Below are 16,170 nucleotides of genomic sequence, written 5' to 3'. Positions count from 1 at the left end.
ATTGGAGAGCCATCATTCATTTCCCTATTTATCACATTATTCCTCATTGTCTGCAAAAGCACCACAACCACAGAGCTCTCCTAACGCGAAGGGATCCTGGTTTTCTATCTGATGTGTGGCAAATTTTAGATGCAAGTTTTGCTTGCGGGGGATAGCTTAACACTGCTGAGAGGTATGCAGCCAGTGTCAGCTATGCCAGCAGGTTTTCAACACAAGCTTAATGAGTACAGCATCACTTCACATCCCCGCGGGTCATTTTTTCCCTACCCTAGCTTTACAGATGCTCAAAGAGCTTGGACAAAGCAAAAGGGAGGGGGAGAGAGCCAGACTCTGCATTTGCATGAGTTGGTTTTCACTACCAAACCCTTCCACCCAGTTATTTATGCTGAGCCACTACCTGAGCACCCCTCTATCTACCCAGATTTTGAGGCTCATAAAAATCACCCATCAAGCTGCTTTAATAGCTTGATGTTATGTATGGCTGGCAGTAACCAAACCTCCTGCTACAGACTAAGTGCAAAGTGTTAATTATTAGCTCCCTTTGGAGCATGGCTTCCTGACAAAGGCCATCCTGAATCATCCTCTTCCACTGAAGCAAACCCACAGCCAAAAAAACAGTAAAGCTGGAAACCCTCCTGCTTCCTCCCTGTGCTTCTGAGCAATATCCTCTCCTGGAGAGCGGGACCAGCAGGGCGTGAAATATTTCAGGACGAGGTATGAAAAGAGTCATGGTCCAGAAATACCACTGCTAAAAACAGATTTAATCCCACCATTAATGCATCCCCACCTTTGCATTTCCCTACTTTATTACAGCTGTAGATGGGGCTGACAACTTCAGAGAAGGTCTCTAATAATCTAAATCTTACTCCTGACCCACACACTGCACGGCTGCTGGACTGACTTCAGTTCCCATTCAGGTTGCTGCCAACCAACTTGCCAGCCCCCATCATGAGATGCTTTTGATCTCTCTGCCCTACCCCAAGCATCACAGGCTGATGTAGGTGGGGTAGGACCATGAAGAGCTCATCTAGTGAAACCTCCCGCTCCAAATAGGGGCAGAGCCAAGGTCAGACCCAGTGTTTCCATGGATGGAGAATCAGGGAGGAAAAAACCTTCACACTACTGAGCTGATACTGTGGGCTGGGATAAAAACAGCTGTTTGCAGGGCAGGGAAACCAGGATATGGGGCTGCAGGCCAGGGGGAAATACTCCAGAGAAGGAAACATGCCTGGGGAATAGCCAGTTTTCCCTTATAATCTCTCAACGAGCACTGCCAAGGCCGGCTGCTGCCAGGTCCCTTTCCAGGACAACCCACCACAACAAAATGTCTCACTTTGGTCACCTCTTACCACATCTTGCCCATCATGGGAATATATAAAACATGCCACAACTGTCATGTGCTCTGAAGAGCAGAGTATGGTGGATTACACCAAAGGCAAAGCAGAAGCATCAAACACAGCACACGACAGCAGGGAATGTGCTCAAAGGACAGATACTCAGATACTTTCTGTGCTGCACACACCTTTGCCACCAATGGATGCAGGAATGTACCCTGGCTGCATGGGCTATGGCCATAGCATAAGATATTTTGGAGCCCAGCAAAGCTGGGTTTTGAGGAACCAGGAGAAGGCTGGGCAGCGTTTCTGTCCAGCCTCATGCTGCTCTTTTGAGGCACAGGTCATTGCTACTGGTCTCAGCCATTGCAGAAGGAGCACAGCAACCACCAGGAAAACAGGGAAAATGCTAAAAATCAGGAATACCACAAACTGGGGGCTTTGAGACTCTAACTGAAGTCACCTCATTTTTTACAGTCTTTTTCCAACAGAATCCAAAACTGGCAGCAGAGGAAAGAGGAAAGAAACTGCTCAGGGGACAATTTTGGATGCTTGGTAAGTCAGGCAGCTGCCTGCAATGGATGACCTTTGCCAGCCCCTTGGGACTCCCCAGGTGAAACTGGGTGTTACCATCATCTCAAACAACAATATGCTACTAAACACAGGCAGGCCAAAGGGTTCGGGTACACCCTGGGCATTTCAAATCAACATAGACTGCAGCCAAGGCAGGGTGCTAGGAGCACTGTCCCATCTCCAGCTTTACTACCTCAGCCAAAACCCAGCCACTGCTCACAGCTGGAGAAGCCTAGCCCCTCTCTTTGATGCCAAGAAACCATGTAAGTGATTTGTCCTCATAAAAACATATGTACACAGTAGGATAACATAGGCTGCTGGGGTAGCCTCATCACACAGAAGCAGGACTGGCTAGAGCCTGCCATGCCTAGAGACATGACCTCCAGCCCATGTGAGTCCTGGTTTCTTCCACTGCAGGAGCCCCTTTTGATATGGTCTGGCTCATTTTTAATTAAAAAGCAGGAAAAAAGCATTACATCTCCTTCATAGCAAGCAGTGGCATGATGCTCTGCAGCTCACAGAAATGGCATCACAAATAGGGAAGAAGCACGAGGACGAGAACATTATGGCAGCCAGGATCAAGCCTTGGATGGGTGCCTGCTTCAGGGACCTCTGAGGATGCCACAGGGCGCTTCTGTGGCTCCCTCTGCGAGCATGGCTTTTGCAGCACAGCTTTTAAAAAAACACAAGGGCCAGGAGGTGCTGGAACAGGAAAGAGGCACCATCAGCCCCATCTAAACCCTTCCTCAGGAGATTAGACAGCATGTAATCTCCACTCAAAATAATAATTGCATGGCTTTGCCTGATTTAAGTCTCTGTTGACTCCCCTTATCCAGATGCACCAGAGCACAGCTCTGCTTATCTGACAGGCAGTGACGAGCAAGCATCCCCTGCCCATTTTCTTGTTGATTCAGACCAGTGCCTGTAACTCGTTAACATCTCTCCTCCCCTCTGATTTAAATCTCAAGCATGGCAGGCCTCTGTCTAACAATAATATAGGGATTTCAGGGGTATTTATGAGAGGCTTAAAACTTAATCCTACATGAGCAAGGTAAGCCTGCTCTTGGCCCAAAACATGGCTGGAAAATCTGGTGCCACTGCTACAGCAGGAGAAAAGAGGCATTAATGGCAGTGAGTGCTCTTTCAGCAGGGCCAGGCGACTGCCAGCACTGCCGAGCCAATTCCTGCAGCCAGGTTAGGGGACACAGTGGTGAATCTGTGAATCACAGAATGCTTTGGGTTGAAAAGGACCTTTAAAGGCCATTTAGTCCACTCCCCCTGCAATGAGCAGGAACGTCTTACAATTATCCCAAACAAACTGAGGAAAAAAGCTTGTGAGGCAGTCTGCTCCATCCCAAATGGACCATGAGAGCTGGCAACAGCACTGCATGCTGTCCAGAGCACCACAGACTTTGGCCACCCAGGCATTGATTTACCAGCAGAAATACAAACAAACCTTAGTTCTTGAACTTTATCTAAAGCATGATGCAACCAAGCTCAAACATCAATGTATCTCTGCACTGGGAAGATGTCTGTGCATGGTTTCAGCTTAAGAAACATAGCCATGGGGCAACACCGCAGAGCGGACACATCATGCTGAGGAGCTGGGCCCACAGATCAGTGACTAGCATCAACCCATTTCTTATCAGTGGTGTCTCAGTTACACCCATGAGCCTAAGAGCCCTTCATCACCCCAAGGGTGACACATCTCACCCTAAAAGCAAGCACCACCAGGTCAAATCACCTGCAGTGGCACGGCTTCCCCAGTGCACTTCACGTTTGTGCATTCCTCCAGGAATTCCTCCAGGAGCTGGTGGGAGGTCAAAAACCATGCCCAAGACTGTTTCATGGCAGCAAACTGGAAACCCAGCGGAGGGGAAGGCTTTCAGGCAGACTATAATCAGTTCCCCAGACATCAGCAGAGAAGAACATCTCCTCCCCACCCTGAATGGGAGGGAGAGGGCTCAGCCCCCAGCCACAGAGCAGATAGGTCTCTTACTTTCTTCTTGCTGCAGTAGATCTGCCACTTCTTTTCTGCTGGCAGCGCAAACATGGCCTCTCTATGCTTGTCTGTGAGGTCAAGTTCATCCTGGAGAGGGGAAAAAAAACCACAAAATATGCAACATGAGTACACAAATGAGTGACGGCACAAACACAACCCCCCTCCCAGTAAGCAGTGTAAATCAGTGTGGTGTCACAGAACAGCAGTGGTCCAGCAGCATCGCCCCGTGACTATCGATTTGTCAGGGCAATGATGTTAATTCTCATCCTGCTGTTGCTGACCTCCCCCTGACTCCTGAGCTGCAGCTGGCTGCTGCAAAGATGGCACTGCAAACCTCCCTGCCTCCTTCCTCTGGGACATCACCTTCACTGCTTTTAAAGGCAGCAAGCCTTTTTAGAATGGACTTCCATCAAGCCGCTACAGCTGCCCCCAAGATAACCTTGCACAGAGGACCAAGAGCTTCAGATGATAGACTGCACCTAGGACACATACAGTGAAGAGCAATTCAAACAGGACCTTTCTTTTTTACCACCACAGATAACTGCTCACTGAGCATCCTGAGTGGTCCAGCCCATTTCCATTGCTGACACCCTCATATCATTGAAAACTGTGGGAGTTTTTTTGGCTTTTGGTTTGTTTTTCTAGAACTAAAAAGAGAAAGCTCTTTTCCTAATATCTATATTTCATAAAGAAGCACACCCTCACCATGAAAACTGGACTATATATTGCCTAGCAGAGACAAAGGTGTTTACTGGCTGGAACCTTTATTGGTTTATCTGATGTTATTTTAAAGGACACATCCATTTGCAACTTGGAGGCTCAGTTAGCAGTGTGCCCTCTGCCAATATTATCAAAACATCGTCACTTTCTGGTGCTAGATGTAGGTCAAAGCTTTTATCAGTGAACTAAATAAAACATTCAGTCAGGGCTGGGAGGCTCACTGCTAAAGCCAACATTGATCTTACAACCATGGATGTCTCTTAAAATCACCACCACCAATGACAACCCTCATGCTGGAGGGATGTTGATTCAGCAGTGGGAGTGCTGGAGATGCTGCAGAAGGTCACAGGGGAGCCCTGCCAACTCATCCCACCCAGTCAGAGGATCCCCATTAAAAATTACACAATTCCAGCACCTAAAAGAAAGAATAAAAGAAAAAAAGTTAAAGATACCACACGAAGACCCATTAAAGTTTCCCTGTCTGAAAAATAATGCTAACTAACTAAAGCTGGTGGCCCCTGGTACTCCAGGGGGTACCAATCAAAGGTAAAAGCCCCATTTGCTAAAGGCTGAGCAAGATGTGCATGGGGAAAGGTGGATCCCTGCATCAGCAAGCCTGCAAGGCCATGAAGAAATTTCAGCTGATCTAATTAAACCTCATATTGCACCCGGTAGCCAGCAGAGCCTTCAGCTATCTTATAACCCAAACCCAAGGGCCCTCCAGCACAATATGCTGCAATGGAGAGCTACCAGCAGTCCTGAACATCTCAGAAAGGCTTATACAGCCATTTCAGGTATTGATTTCACTTCTCAATGAAATTACTCCTCAAAAGGACAGGTGTTGTGGAGCTTTTACCATTATGTATGCACGGAGGAGCTTGGCTTCTCCCTTGACATTTTCCCCATGTATCAACTGAGTCTACAAACCACAGTGCTGCACAGAACTGACATCAGCAGAGCTCTGGAAGCAGACTTGCAAGACACCCTTGCAACAGAAATAAACATGCTGCTGCAACAGAGACCTGGGAAGAAGTGAGGAATGAGAAAACCTGAGCCCACTCTGAGACAACTCTCCTGCTCCGGCACCCAGAGAGGATAAGCTGGTTTAAGGACTCCTCCAATGAACACTGCTTTCAAGCCTCCTTACAATTTGGCAGGTCAGGGATTCATATCCAGCAACTGACCTCCTCCTTAGCCTTGGGCAAGCCTTTCCACCTTTCCATGCCTTGAAACCAAAATGCACTCAATGTCCCTTGCTGTTGTCTCATCAGGCTATGAGCAGGTCACACATCCAAGCTCTGCTTCCACCCCAGTTCTGCATGTCTAAAGGGAGCAAATGGGACAACACCTGAGACAGGGACCCACATGAAATGCAGCTGATTGGAAAAGTGCATCCGAGAATGTGGGAGAGGACTAGCATCTCCTGATGAGTATTTACCTCTGTGGTGAGGGTTTGAGTAAGCACAAGAAGGTGCTTCCTCTGTGACCCTGCTTCCCTGCCATGTAAATGTGGGATTTGGGCATGAAAACACCAGCCACACACATCTGTACTTAGGTCCTTAGAAAAGTATTCACTGAAACTTTCAAGATACCAATACCCTAAAAACAAAACTTGTGCATGCCTGGAGATTTGTTAATGCAGAAAAAAAAACCCTAAACTGAGCTGAAGCCTAAGCAGGAGCAAGAAGGGATAAAGCAAAACAATATATTATTAGGTGCTGGTACATGACAATACGCAAAAACATCCAAAAATTTGCAGAACTGCTTCTGAGTCTCACACAGCACGTTTCACTGTGCCCCAGCTCTTACACGTTCAGCCACTGTTAAGGTGGTGAGGCACTAGAATGGGTTGCCCAGGGAGGTTGTGAATGCTCCATCCCTGGCAGTGTTCAAGGCCAGGTTGGACGAAGCCTTGGGTGGCATGGTTTAGTGTGAGGTGTCCCTGCCCATGGCAGGAGGGTTGGAACTTGATGATCTTAAGATCCTTTCCAACCCTGACTATTCTACGGTTTTACAATTTTATAATCAGACTGTTATTCTGCGCTCTAACAGTGACTTAACTGTGAGGAGTCAGGTCTTCACTGGCTTTATGCACATGAGGATTCCCACAGCCATCTCCAGCCCTTCACTTACTGATTCGTACCAGTACTCCTTGGCCCCAGGCAGAGTGCTCAGAAACTGCCCTTCAAAAGGTTGAGATAGGACAGGAACATCAGACATTTCCTGGGGGCTCACAGCCCACCATGCAAATGCAGCTCTGACAAAGCCTGTAGCAGCATGTCAGATAAGCTGTGCACAACCTCAAACCTATACGTGCCTTCAATTAATAATCATGAGCTCACTAATTAGGTGATTCTAACTGACAATTAATTTTATAGGCCATTTGCAAGCCATGCACTCCTGCTATAGTAAGCAATATTGGCAGCTGTTGAAGAGCTAACTAGTGGCTTGGTGTCCATCACCCTTGCACCCCTCATTCCTTACTGTAGCCTCACCTTTCACAGCTCTGTCTCTTCTACCTGGATGCCTCCCATAACAGGATCTGCCAACTTCACTATTTTAAACTTTTTTTTGGAATCTGGTCAAAGGCATATAAAATAACAGCCTCATTTTGCTACCAGAAGGAAGTCTCTGCCCAGAGTGTTTTTACTGGAAAGAGATATGCAACTCTTAAATATTTGTCCCATACAGTTAAACTTATTCACCTTTAGATCAGGAAACATGTTTTCACATTAAATCTCCATTTAAATATGATTAAAAAACAAACTCATAAGGAGATTTGATTCTCAGGGTGTATTTGTTATTTCTAGGAAGTAAAGTACTTCCATGCAGCTTGCTTTGCTGATGGCTCTCTGTTCAAGCCAGGCAAACCTCCCCCTCTGAACACAGCACAAGCTCCAGTGAAGGTGATCCCACAACATTCTCCTAAAGCTACCTTAGATACAAGTGGCTCAGCTCAGCATCTTGTGAGAACAATCCCATCGGCCAAAGCTTTTATCAAGTAATCTATACCTTTCCCTTGGACGACACACAGTGCAGATGTTCCCATGGTCTGTACCTCCCCAGGCTGGCAACTGAGAGTATGAGAAGCTCTGGCCACCGGAGGTCTTCTGGTTTGACCCACTGATCCAACAGGGCCATCTAGAGCCACTGCCCAGGGCAATGCCCAGATGGATTCTGAATATCTCCAAGGAGGGAGACTCTACAACCTCTCTGTTTTTCCAGCCACTGTAGTCTCCAACTACCTTTTCAATGCAAAGCCAGAGCAATCAGAAAAGCGAGGCACTGCGCCTGAAGAAATGCTTGATCCTCCCAGCAGAAAAAGCATCAAGTCCAGCCCCAGACTCACAGCATATTCCTCAGTGTAAGCTCCTGACACTTTGCTCACGCCATGGTGGATGTTTCAATGAGCATCTTCCACAGGGCGAGAGCCACAGGCTTTAATGGGGGCAACAGCAGGAGGCCAAAAGGATGCTTGACTTCAGAAATGACCTCCAGGATAGACTCTCAGAGCCAAGTAAGCCCAAGCGCTGCCCACCCACAGCTGCAACACTTCAGCACAACCATCACAGGTTCTTCCTCTACATAGAATCGTAGAATGGTTTGGGCTGGAAACATCCCACAGATCCCACAGGCCACCAAACATTCTGTAACAAGTAGTTGGGGAGTAGGGATTAAGCAAGGGACAATTCCCTATACAGGTCTGCACCCTCAAAATACCTTCAGGGATTGTATGAAAAAAGGTGAAAACTTTTGAGTCTAATGCACTTTTCTGGCTAATAAACTGTGAAACTGTAAAACACAGAGGAGATAAGGGGAACCAAAGAGGTCATCCATTGCCATTAACTGACATTAAAACAAATAATTACAACTTGCTGGCTTGCTCTTAGTTTTATATGTATGTGTGTGTATGTATATATACACACATACAATAAATAATAAAGATCAAGTGAATTTACTCCTGACAGATGGAGAGAGTTTAGAAACTTCTGTGAGACCACAGTATGTAAAGGCAAAGGTTTGCATCCTCAAATAAAGCCTCAGAGATCTAAGATTATTCAGAAAAAGAAAAACAAAACAAAACAAAACCAAAACCACTAGCAAGCAAACAATCAAACAAAAAAAAATCCAACAAAAACAAGAACCAAAACAACAAAAAAACACCCCAAACAATCAGGAACTTTTGGGCAACATTTGGCATTAAGTGTCGCAGCATGGGAATTTAAAATTGAATAAATAATGGCCTCTTGAAGCCTGCAGCAGCTTCCTTTCTCAGGGGTCAAATCGCTTTTTCACTCTCTTCCAGGCATTCTTCTCCAAGTTCATCAATTTGCTTTATCTCAGAACGCTGCAGTGTCAAGGGAAATGGCAATCAGCATTTTTCCCCCAGTTCCTCATCTAATCACCTTCCGCTCCACGAATGTGCTGCCCACACGGCCCGCTGCCTGCCTCAGACTGCCTGCCCGCCCTGCTGGTGTGCCACAACCTCCACCTCACAATCCATCCTGCTTTGCTCATTATTTTACTTAAAGCTCATTTCTGAAGAAGGAGGCTTATTAATCAGTGGCTGTTACAGTGCAAACAACTAACCACCTTCACACGCATCCTACACCACTGGAGGACCTCCTCTATCTGCAACATTTATTCAGGCAATTACAATTCCCAACAAACACAGATCTATCTTGGCTTGTTTTGGTTTTGGGGGTTTTTTGTAATAGCAAAGTGGTGAACGAAGTCTTATGTTTTTAGGATTAGTAATAAAAATACCTCTTCCCTAGCATACATCTTTTCAGCCGCAGTACCCTGAGAACTTCAAAACAACCCCTCAAGCAAACTGACCCCAGCCAATACTATCACTGTCTATTTTTAATTTACCCACAACAACCTGCAGCTGGAACTACAGAACATGAAAAAAAATCAACTATTCATATCTCTTAATGAATAATCATAATAGAAGATTTTTATTAATTTTGCCTTTATCATTGAATTAATACTTTTCATAAAGGAAATTCCTTACAGCAAGGAAATGAGAGGCAACAACAAGGAATAACATGTACAGCACTTCAAAGTGCTTACACGTAGTCAACCACCTCCCATGCTTTTAGTCCTGGACTGGAAAAGACCCCAGTCCACCGTGCTCTGCAGTTTTCAGTTATTGATCAGAGCACATTGGACAGATGTAATAAAACACATATTCCTTTCTTCTGCAAGAAACATTATGGCCATCAATAGCTGATTTAGCTCTTCAATAAACTCTAGCTGCAGCTGGTTCGTGTTCCCATCAGTTCAAACACCTGTCTGAGGCAGACAGCATGTAATGTTTTAATATCAATTAATTACTTTAATAGGCTAAAAGTTTTAAAGTTGTTCATATTCCAATAGTAGTGCATTTAAAAAGGAAAGCATGCACTTAGGCTTCTAGGTCTTTTCAGTTGTTACATATATGTGTATATATCTATAACTGCATATATACTTACTTTTTTTCTATTTATTGAGCTTGGCCTTCCGTGACCTTTTCACCAACATCACTGAAAAACCTTTCCCTCATTTTAATTAACACAGGGTACTCTTCCAGCCTGAGTTATTGATCTATGCTATTTTACCCTGAAGAACACCCTCTGATTTAGAAGCCCTGCATGTGGATGGGCAGTGCACTTTTTCCACAAAATTGAACATAAACTCTGAAAACAGAAAGAAAGATAAGATGTATTGGCTCATTATTTATTACTGTGATAGTTAAAATGGATTAAATCCAACGAACCCCAGCTGGATATGACCTGTCCTTTGGTGGGTGTACCCACAGAGAGCTGGAGAAGAAATAATGAAGATTTCAGATACGGATTTATTATTTTAACCTATTTACAGATCTAAAGAAGCAGCTCCCTTTTTAACTGGTTTTTAGATACCACCTCTGCTGCTGGCATTCCTGAATGCTACTGAAGTTGGAAGTTAAGCCAACAAGTCAAGTGTGGCTTCAGATGTCCCCTGCCTGACAGCGATGCTTGTGTAGGAAAGCTGTGCATGGTTGGTCTAGGGCCAAACTGCTCCAAGGTTTTCACACATAACACATGGAAAGGGCTCCAAAAGGGGCTGGATGGGAACCAGTGACTGCAAAGCCTCATGCCAACTCAATTCCGAAAGCTTCTCAAGGTGTTCAACTCTGCTCACAGGACATGAAGGATGTAATTGAGGGAAGCAGGAGCCAGATACAGCCTAATTCTGATGGGCAGCATAAGATGGAAATGGACTCCTTGCATAGCCATAGCTTGTATGGGACAACTGGTCCTCATTTCCACACAACTCTTGCTTTAGTCACACCCGGCATCCTTTTTAAGAACTTAATCAGGTGCAAAGCTGCCAAAAGCTGACCTCAGTGATGCTAGAATGTTAAGGAATGCCCAGACTTTGCTGGTGACAGACATTACATGAGGATGAACAGCTTTTATTTGTATCTGCAAATGGATATGAACCAGGCATGTGGTATTGCCTGCAGGAACACATCCTGCTGAGGTTGGTGATGAAGCACAACCTACATGCTCAATCCTGCTAGTAACTCCAGCAACACCACCCAGCCACCAAGCAGTCAGAAGACCACTGCTAGGGCAGGCTCCCCATCCAATGAGGCTGATACCTTTCATGGTGACCTGTGCCACAAACACTTGGAATCAGTGCTAGCCAAAAACCTGAATGCCCCAATTAAGGTCACTGATGTGCCACACTGTGAGCTGCCCATGCATCTCCCAGGGATGTGGCACCCTCTTTTATGAAGTGCAAAGTGGAAAGCATTTAGCAGGTAGACCATATCATTTTTCTACTTCAGCTGTACTTCTCCTGGAAACAAAAGGGTTTCTTGTGTGCTTGCTGCCTCCAGCTGGGGTTCACACTGTGCTGTAACATGGCTCCTTTGTAGAACTGCAGGTTGGAAGCAACATGTTTTTTGGGAAAGCCCCCACACTAGTTTGTACTTGTAACAGATACTGCAATTACACGAATGCTTCAGCTGAAATATAGCATTCCTTGGTGGATTACTTCATTCAGTTGCATGGAACACATGTAGGCAGGAAACCCTTATTTTCTCACTGAGTAGGTGTGCAACTTCTGTATCAGATGCCTACCTATCAAAACATGTTTAAGAGATTATCTGTTAGGGTGTAACACCACAAAGTGACAAAAACAAGCACCATGATCAGCAGGCTGGGATAGGAGTATGGCAGGTCCAATGAGCAGAACCTGGGCAGCCCAGTGAAAGCGTCCTTTGTACAGCACATAGTTCCCTGTAGAGTGAATTCAAAATCAGATATTACCAAATAATTTGGTTTTCCTCCTTAAAAGCAACTCTTAAGCCAAGGGATCTTGGTTTTGGGACACAGTGGTGGGATGGGGTCAGGAGCCCCATGCTGAGCATGTGGCCCTGGACAGACTCTGCAGAAGGGGGTGTTTTGCCCAGGACACAAGGGCTACTGCAGTTGTTTGGGGTTTTTTTCTGGGTACCAACTGCATGCTTTTCTTTGCAGGTATAAGGGAAAACAGCTTTGGCCACCATTCACTGGTTCTCAGAATCCTTAAGTCCTTAATGCTGAAAAGACCAGATGGGAAAAAAACGACAGCTAACCTGCAAGCATGAAATGCAAAGCCTGGCTTTGCAGCTGATTCCTCAGCTGTTAGTTAAAACCCATGTTGTTTTGCAAGGCCCAAAATCTCATACTTTCTCCTTATTGGATTAGAAACCAGGGGAAAAACACATTATTCAAGTTCCTAAGTAAAACTGGATATTGCTAGCAACGAGCTAGCACTGCTATTAGCAAGCACATAATGGTGCTCACACTGACCCCACCACCATTCTTTCCTTCACATTAGGGCTGTCTGCTCCTGTTCAAGCAGCATATAAAATAGCAATCATCCCAGCACACCCAGAGAGCAGGAGGGCACAGCTCTGCATCACAGTTACACATGGAGCATTGCGAGCCACAGACTGAGCACCTACCATGAAGCATTTCAAAGGTGACACAGAATCAATCTCTGCGACATGAGATGCTATCTCCTAACAGCATCCAACAGCAGCTCTGGTGAAATGCATTAGTTGCCCCACATACAGCAAAACCAAATGCTGTGATATATCTTGTAAGCTGTCAGAGACCCTTTAATTGTTCCCCAGGCTACAGAGTTTCCACTGCTTCATAAAGCAGCGGGGAGGGACGGAGCAGTCTTCCAGGCTGTGGGAGAAGAAGGCATAAAGCCCAGCACTTCAGAGACTCTGTGTGAATATCTCCTCACCAGCAAATCCCAGTGAAGGCAGTCACCAACCCCACACAACATCAGGCGCAAGGGTCTGCACCTGTCCTGAGGCCAGGGGCCTGGGGACACTGCACAGCCACTCACCTCCCAGTGTCACCTCCCCAGGTCTCCAGTTTCTCTCAAAAAACTTACCAGCTGCTGAAGTCTGGGCGGAGGAACCTGGGGAAACCTGCTCTGGTTTCCTAGCCTAAAAACGGGCTGCTGCACATCACAGGTGGGATGCAGAGCTAGACAGACACTGCTCTAATTTCTTCCAAGTCAGAGGTGAAAAGTCTGAGAAGCCCCATCGGGAGCAGTAACTGGAATTTCCTCAAAGCCCAAGTATTTGAGAGGAGGCACTGGCACAGGGATGGGACAGCCCAAAGAAGCTGTGGCTGCCCCATCCCTGGAAGTGTTCAAGACCAGGCTGGACATGGCTTTGAGCAACCTGGTCTAGTGTAAGGTGCCCTTGCCCATGTGAGGGGTTTGGAACTAGATCATCTTTAAGGTACCTTCCAACCCAAACCATTCTATGATTCTACAAGCTTCAAGGGGCAGCTGGAGGAGCATGTCATCTGAGCCCATCCCTCCACCGGTGGAGATGCGGGCTGGGAGCAAGGATGCAGGACCAGAAAAAGGCACTACCTAGTCCTCCAGGGGCCAGCAAAGCCACACTGGACCAGGCAGCTCCTCTGAGTATACAGGTGGTCTGAGTCACCTGAGTATCACTCTCATACTGCCAGGATGGAGATGCTATTGCAACCTGGATCACTGGGAATAAAGCCAGAGAGGGGTCCTGGGTCATGCTGGGGCTCCTACTGCCCTCTCCAGTCCAAACCGTTCAATCCCCCTGTGCCTCCACCCCCCAACCCAGCACACATCCCATGGGGCCAATGCACGCCACCACACACAGAGCACTTCATTACAAACCTCAGAGTGACAAGGAGTGTTAAGCAGATATAAAGGACATCAGTCATTTACCCATCTGGTAGAAAGTCTAGTTGCTGGCAGAAAATAGAGAGGATTGTTATGGCAAGATCCACCATATGGCACCATTATGTGGAGCTTTGCAAGTGCTTTCTTCTAAGCGTGCAAGCAAGGTTTCAGCCTTTGAAGAAACACTGTATTGTTAGCCTGGATATGCAGGAGCCTCTTGAAAGAAGCTGTGGCAGATGGCACAGCTTTGTTCTCCTGGTTCGCAGGCAGCTTGTGCAGCCCCAGATATTCCCCCTTGCTGGCACTGAGCAGCCCCCACAATACAGCGATCCTCCTGATGTGTCCTATGGGAGAACTGATGGCTCCTGAAACTCAGTAAATCCAATGGATGTTGCCTGGCAGATATCACACCACTGCACGAGCCCCAGGAACCAAACACCGCCAACCCCTGCCAGCAGGATGCATTGGTGTCGATGCAAGGAGAGCTGCATGAAATGATAAAGGCTTGTCCCAGCCAAGGGAGCTGCAGATCAGTAAATCTTGTTGAAACATCTCGCTGTTGTTTCTGCCTCTCTGCCAGCACCTGCTCTCCCTGGGTGGCTGAGACTGGCCGGAGCCCCAGCAGGTCAGTGCACAAAGAAAAGCCTTTCAGATGGGGCCGGTGCCTGCTTGAGCGACATCCCAACAATACCCTGATGAAAACCCATTCAGCCCAGCTGGGGGAAAGGAACGGAAAGGGAAAAGGCTCCTCTGGGAGGAAGCAGTGATCAGTCACTGACCACAGTAAGAACATCTGCATCTGTCCTGAACCAGGGAAAAGCCCCTGCCTGCTGCATACTCTGGCTGGGACAGAGTGCATCATCCCTGCAAACCAGAGTGGAAATCAGGAATTTCTTCCAGGCTAATTGCTCCTGCTTGTGTTGGCAAAAAAATTAACCATCCCCTACTTCCCTGTTGCTTCTTCTGAGAAACACTTACATGGCCACAGAATAAAACCCTAAATTATTTATCTATTCTAGTCAAAATCCAAAGTGTCCATTTAACATATAGCAGGCCACAAAACAGACACTGAGAGAGCAGACTGAGCCTTCAGCTGACCTTGCACTCATAGCTGCTCCACATCCCTCTGCAGCTCAGGCCCTTGTCTGCTGCCGCTGGCATGAGACAATCACCAGTTTCTCACGCTACGGATGTTTCCTGACTCAAACAGGCACACTTAAAAATACCCAATGCCCAGAGAGTATTTTGCAGGACGGCTCCAAAAAGAAAGAGTTTTGCCCTTTGATGTATGCAGTAGGCTGTGATTTGCAGAGCAGGGACCTCGCTGGATTGTTGGTCTCTGCAGGAGGACTGTCCACCCTGGTGACCAAACCCACCATTGCAACATCCCCAAAGATACCACCCATCCTAGGCCTGAATCTTCCACCCTGCCACTTAGAGTTCCTAAAGGGAACAAATGGGGTAGAAAAATCACTATTAAGCTGCATGAGGAGAGCTAGAAAAGCCTCCAGATCCCCTCCAACCCCTTTTGACATCCCTCAAACCAGCAGACTGAGACAACCAAGGATTTCGGAGGAAGCCTTGGTCCCACAGAGCGGGAACAACCCATCCCTCTCCAGACAGTTGAGCGTGACAGGCCAGGTGGCATCAGGCTCCCACAGGCGTAAAAATGAGCCCAGCACCTCCAAGTGCCTTCTCTGTCTCTCTTCCAAGTGTTACACAGTGGGTTTATACAGAAACAGTGGGACGCTTTCCAAGCCATTTAACTAATGCTGAAATTTAATACCTGACACCAACAGGTTACTGGGAGCAAGAAGGAGCTGTTGTAATGGAAGAGGGGCTGTGGGTTCACAACTTCCCTGAATGGCAATCTGCCTTCTTGTACCCACAGGGCAGATCTTGGCTTCCCCTCCCTCCCACTCAGCACTGGTTCAGGTTGAGATCTGATGGGGTTTTGGGGAGGCTGGGGGGGGGGGGGGTTGCAGCTGCTTGCACAGCAGCACAGTGGGCACCTGCTATCCCCCTCCCTGTATAACATCAGTCTCCAGGAAGCCAGCATGGCCCCTGCTGCCAACATGCCCTGGTGCAGCAGCTGCCTCTGAGTCTTATTCTCACCCTCGGCTGGGAAAAATCCCCTAAAATCTTGGCAGCACGATGGAGCACGCCCTGGACCTGATGGGTCCCAGGCTCTGCTGTGCTCCTGCCATGCTGCGCACACAGCAGGTCCCTGTGGCACAGCCTCTGCAAAAAGCACCTGACTGAATTTTGGGGAGATGCTTTGAAAATACTGGGCTGAAATGAGGTGCCATAGGCTTGGTGGGGCTCTAGCAT

At 47.1% G+C, this 16,170-nt stretch overlaps 1 protein-coding gene across 3 annotated transcripts in view; it reads right to left on the bottom strand.

Moving 5' to 3' along the window:
* DAAM1 (dishevelled associated activator of morphogenesis 1) overlaps nt 1–16,170 on the bottom strand; it is a 94,323-nt gene that overhangs the window by 39,696 nt on the left and 38,457 nt on the right. For all 3 annotated transcript variants that reach the window (XM_061376459.1, XM_061376461.1, XM_061376460.1), the window contains exon 4: nt 3,907–3,996. In XM_061376459.1, coding sequence (XP_061232443.1) covers nt 3,907–3,996 — 90 coding nt within the window. The remainder of the gene's footprint in view (nt 1–3,906; nt 3,997–16,170) is intronic.

This window comes from Neopsephotus bourkii, unplaced genomic scaffold (genome assembly GCF_033783945.1).
Source record: "Neopsephotus bourkii isolate Nb327-2 ecotype Australia unplaced genomic scaffold, CSIRO-AGI_Nbou_v1 NB_1707, whole genome shotgun sequence".
Taxonomy (NCBI): domain Eukaryota; kingdom Metazoa; phylum Chordata; class Aves; order Psittaciformes; family Psittacidae; genus Neopsephotus; species Neopsephotus bourkii.
This window is presented reverse-complemented; position numbering and strand designations above follow the sequence as displayed.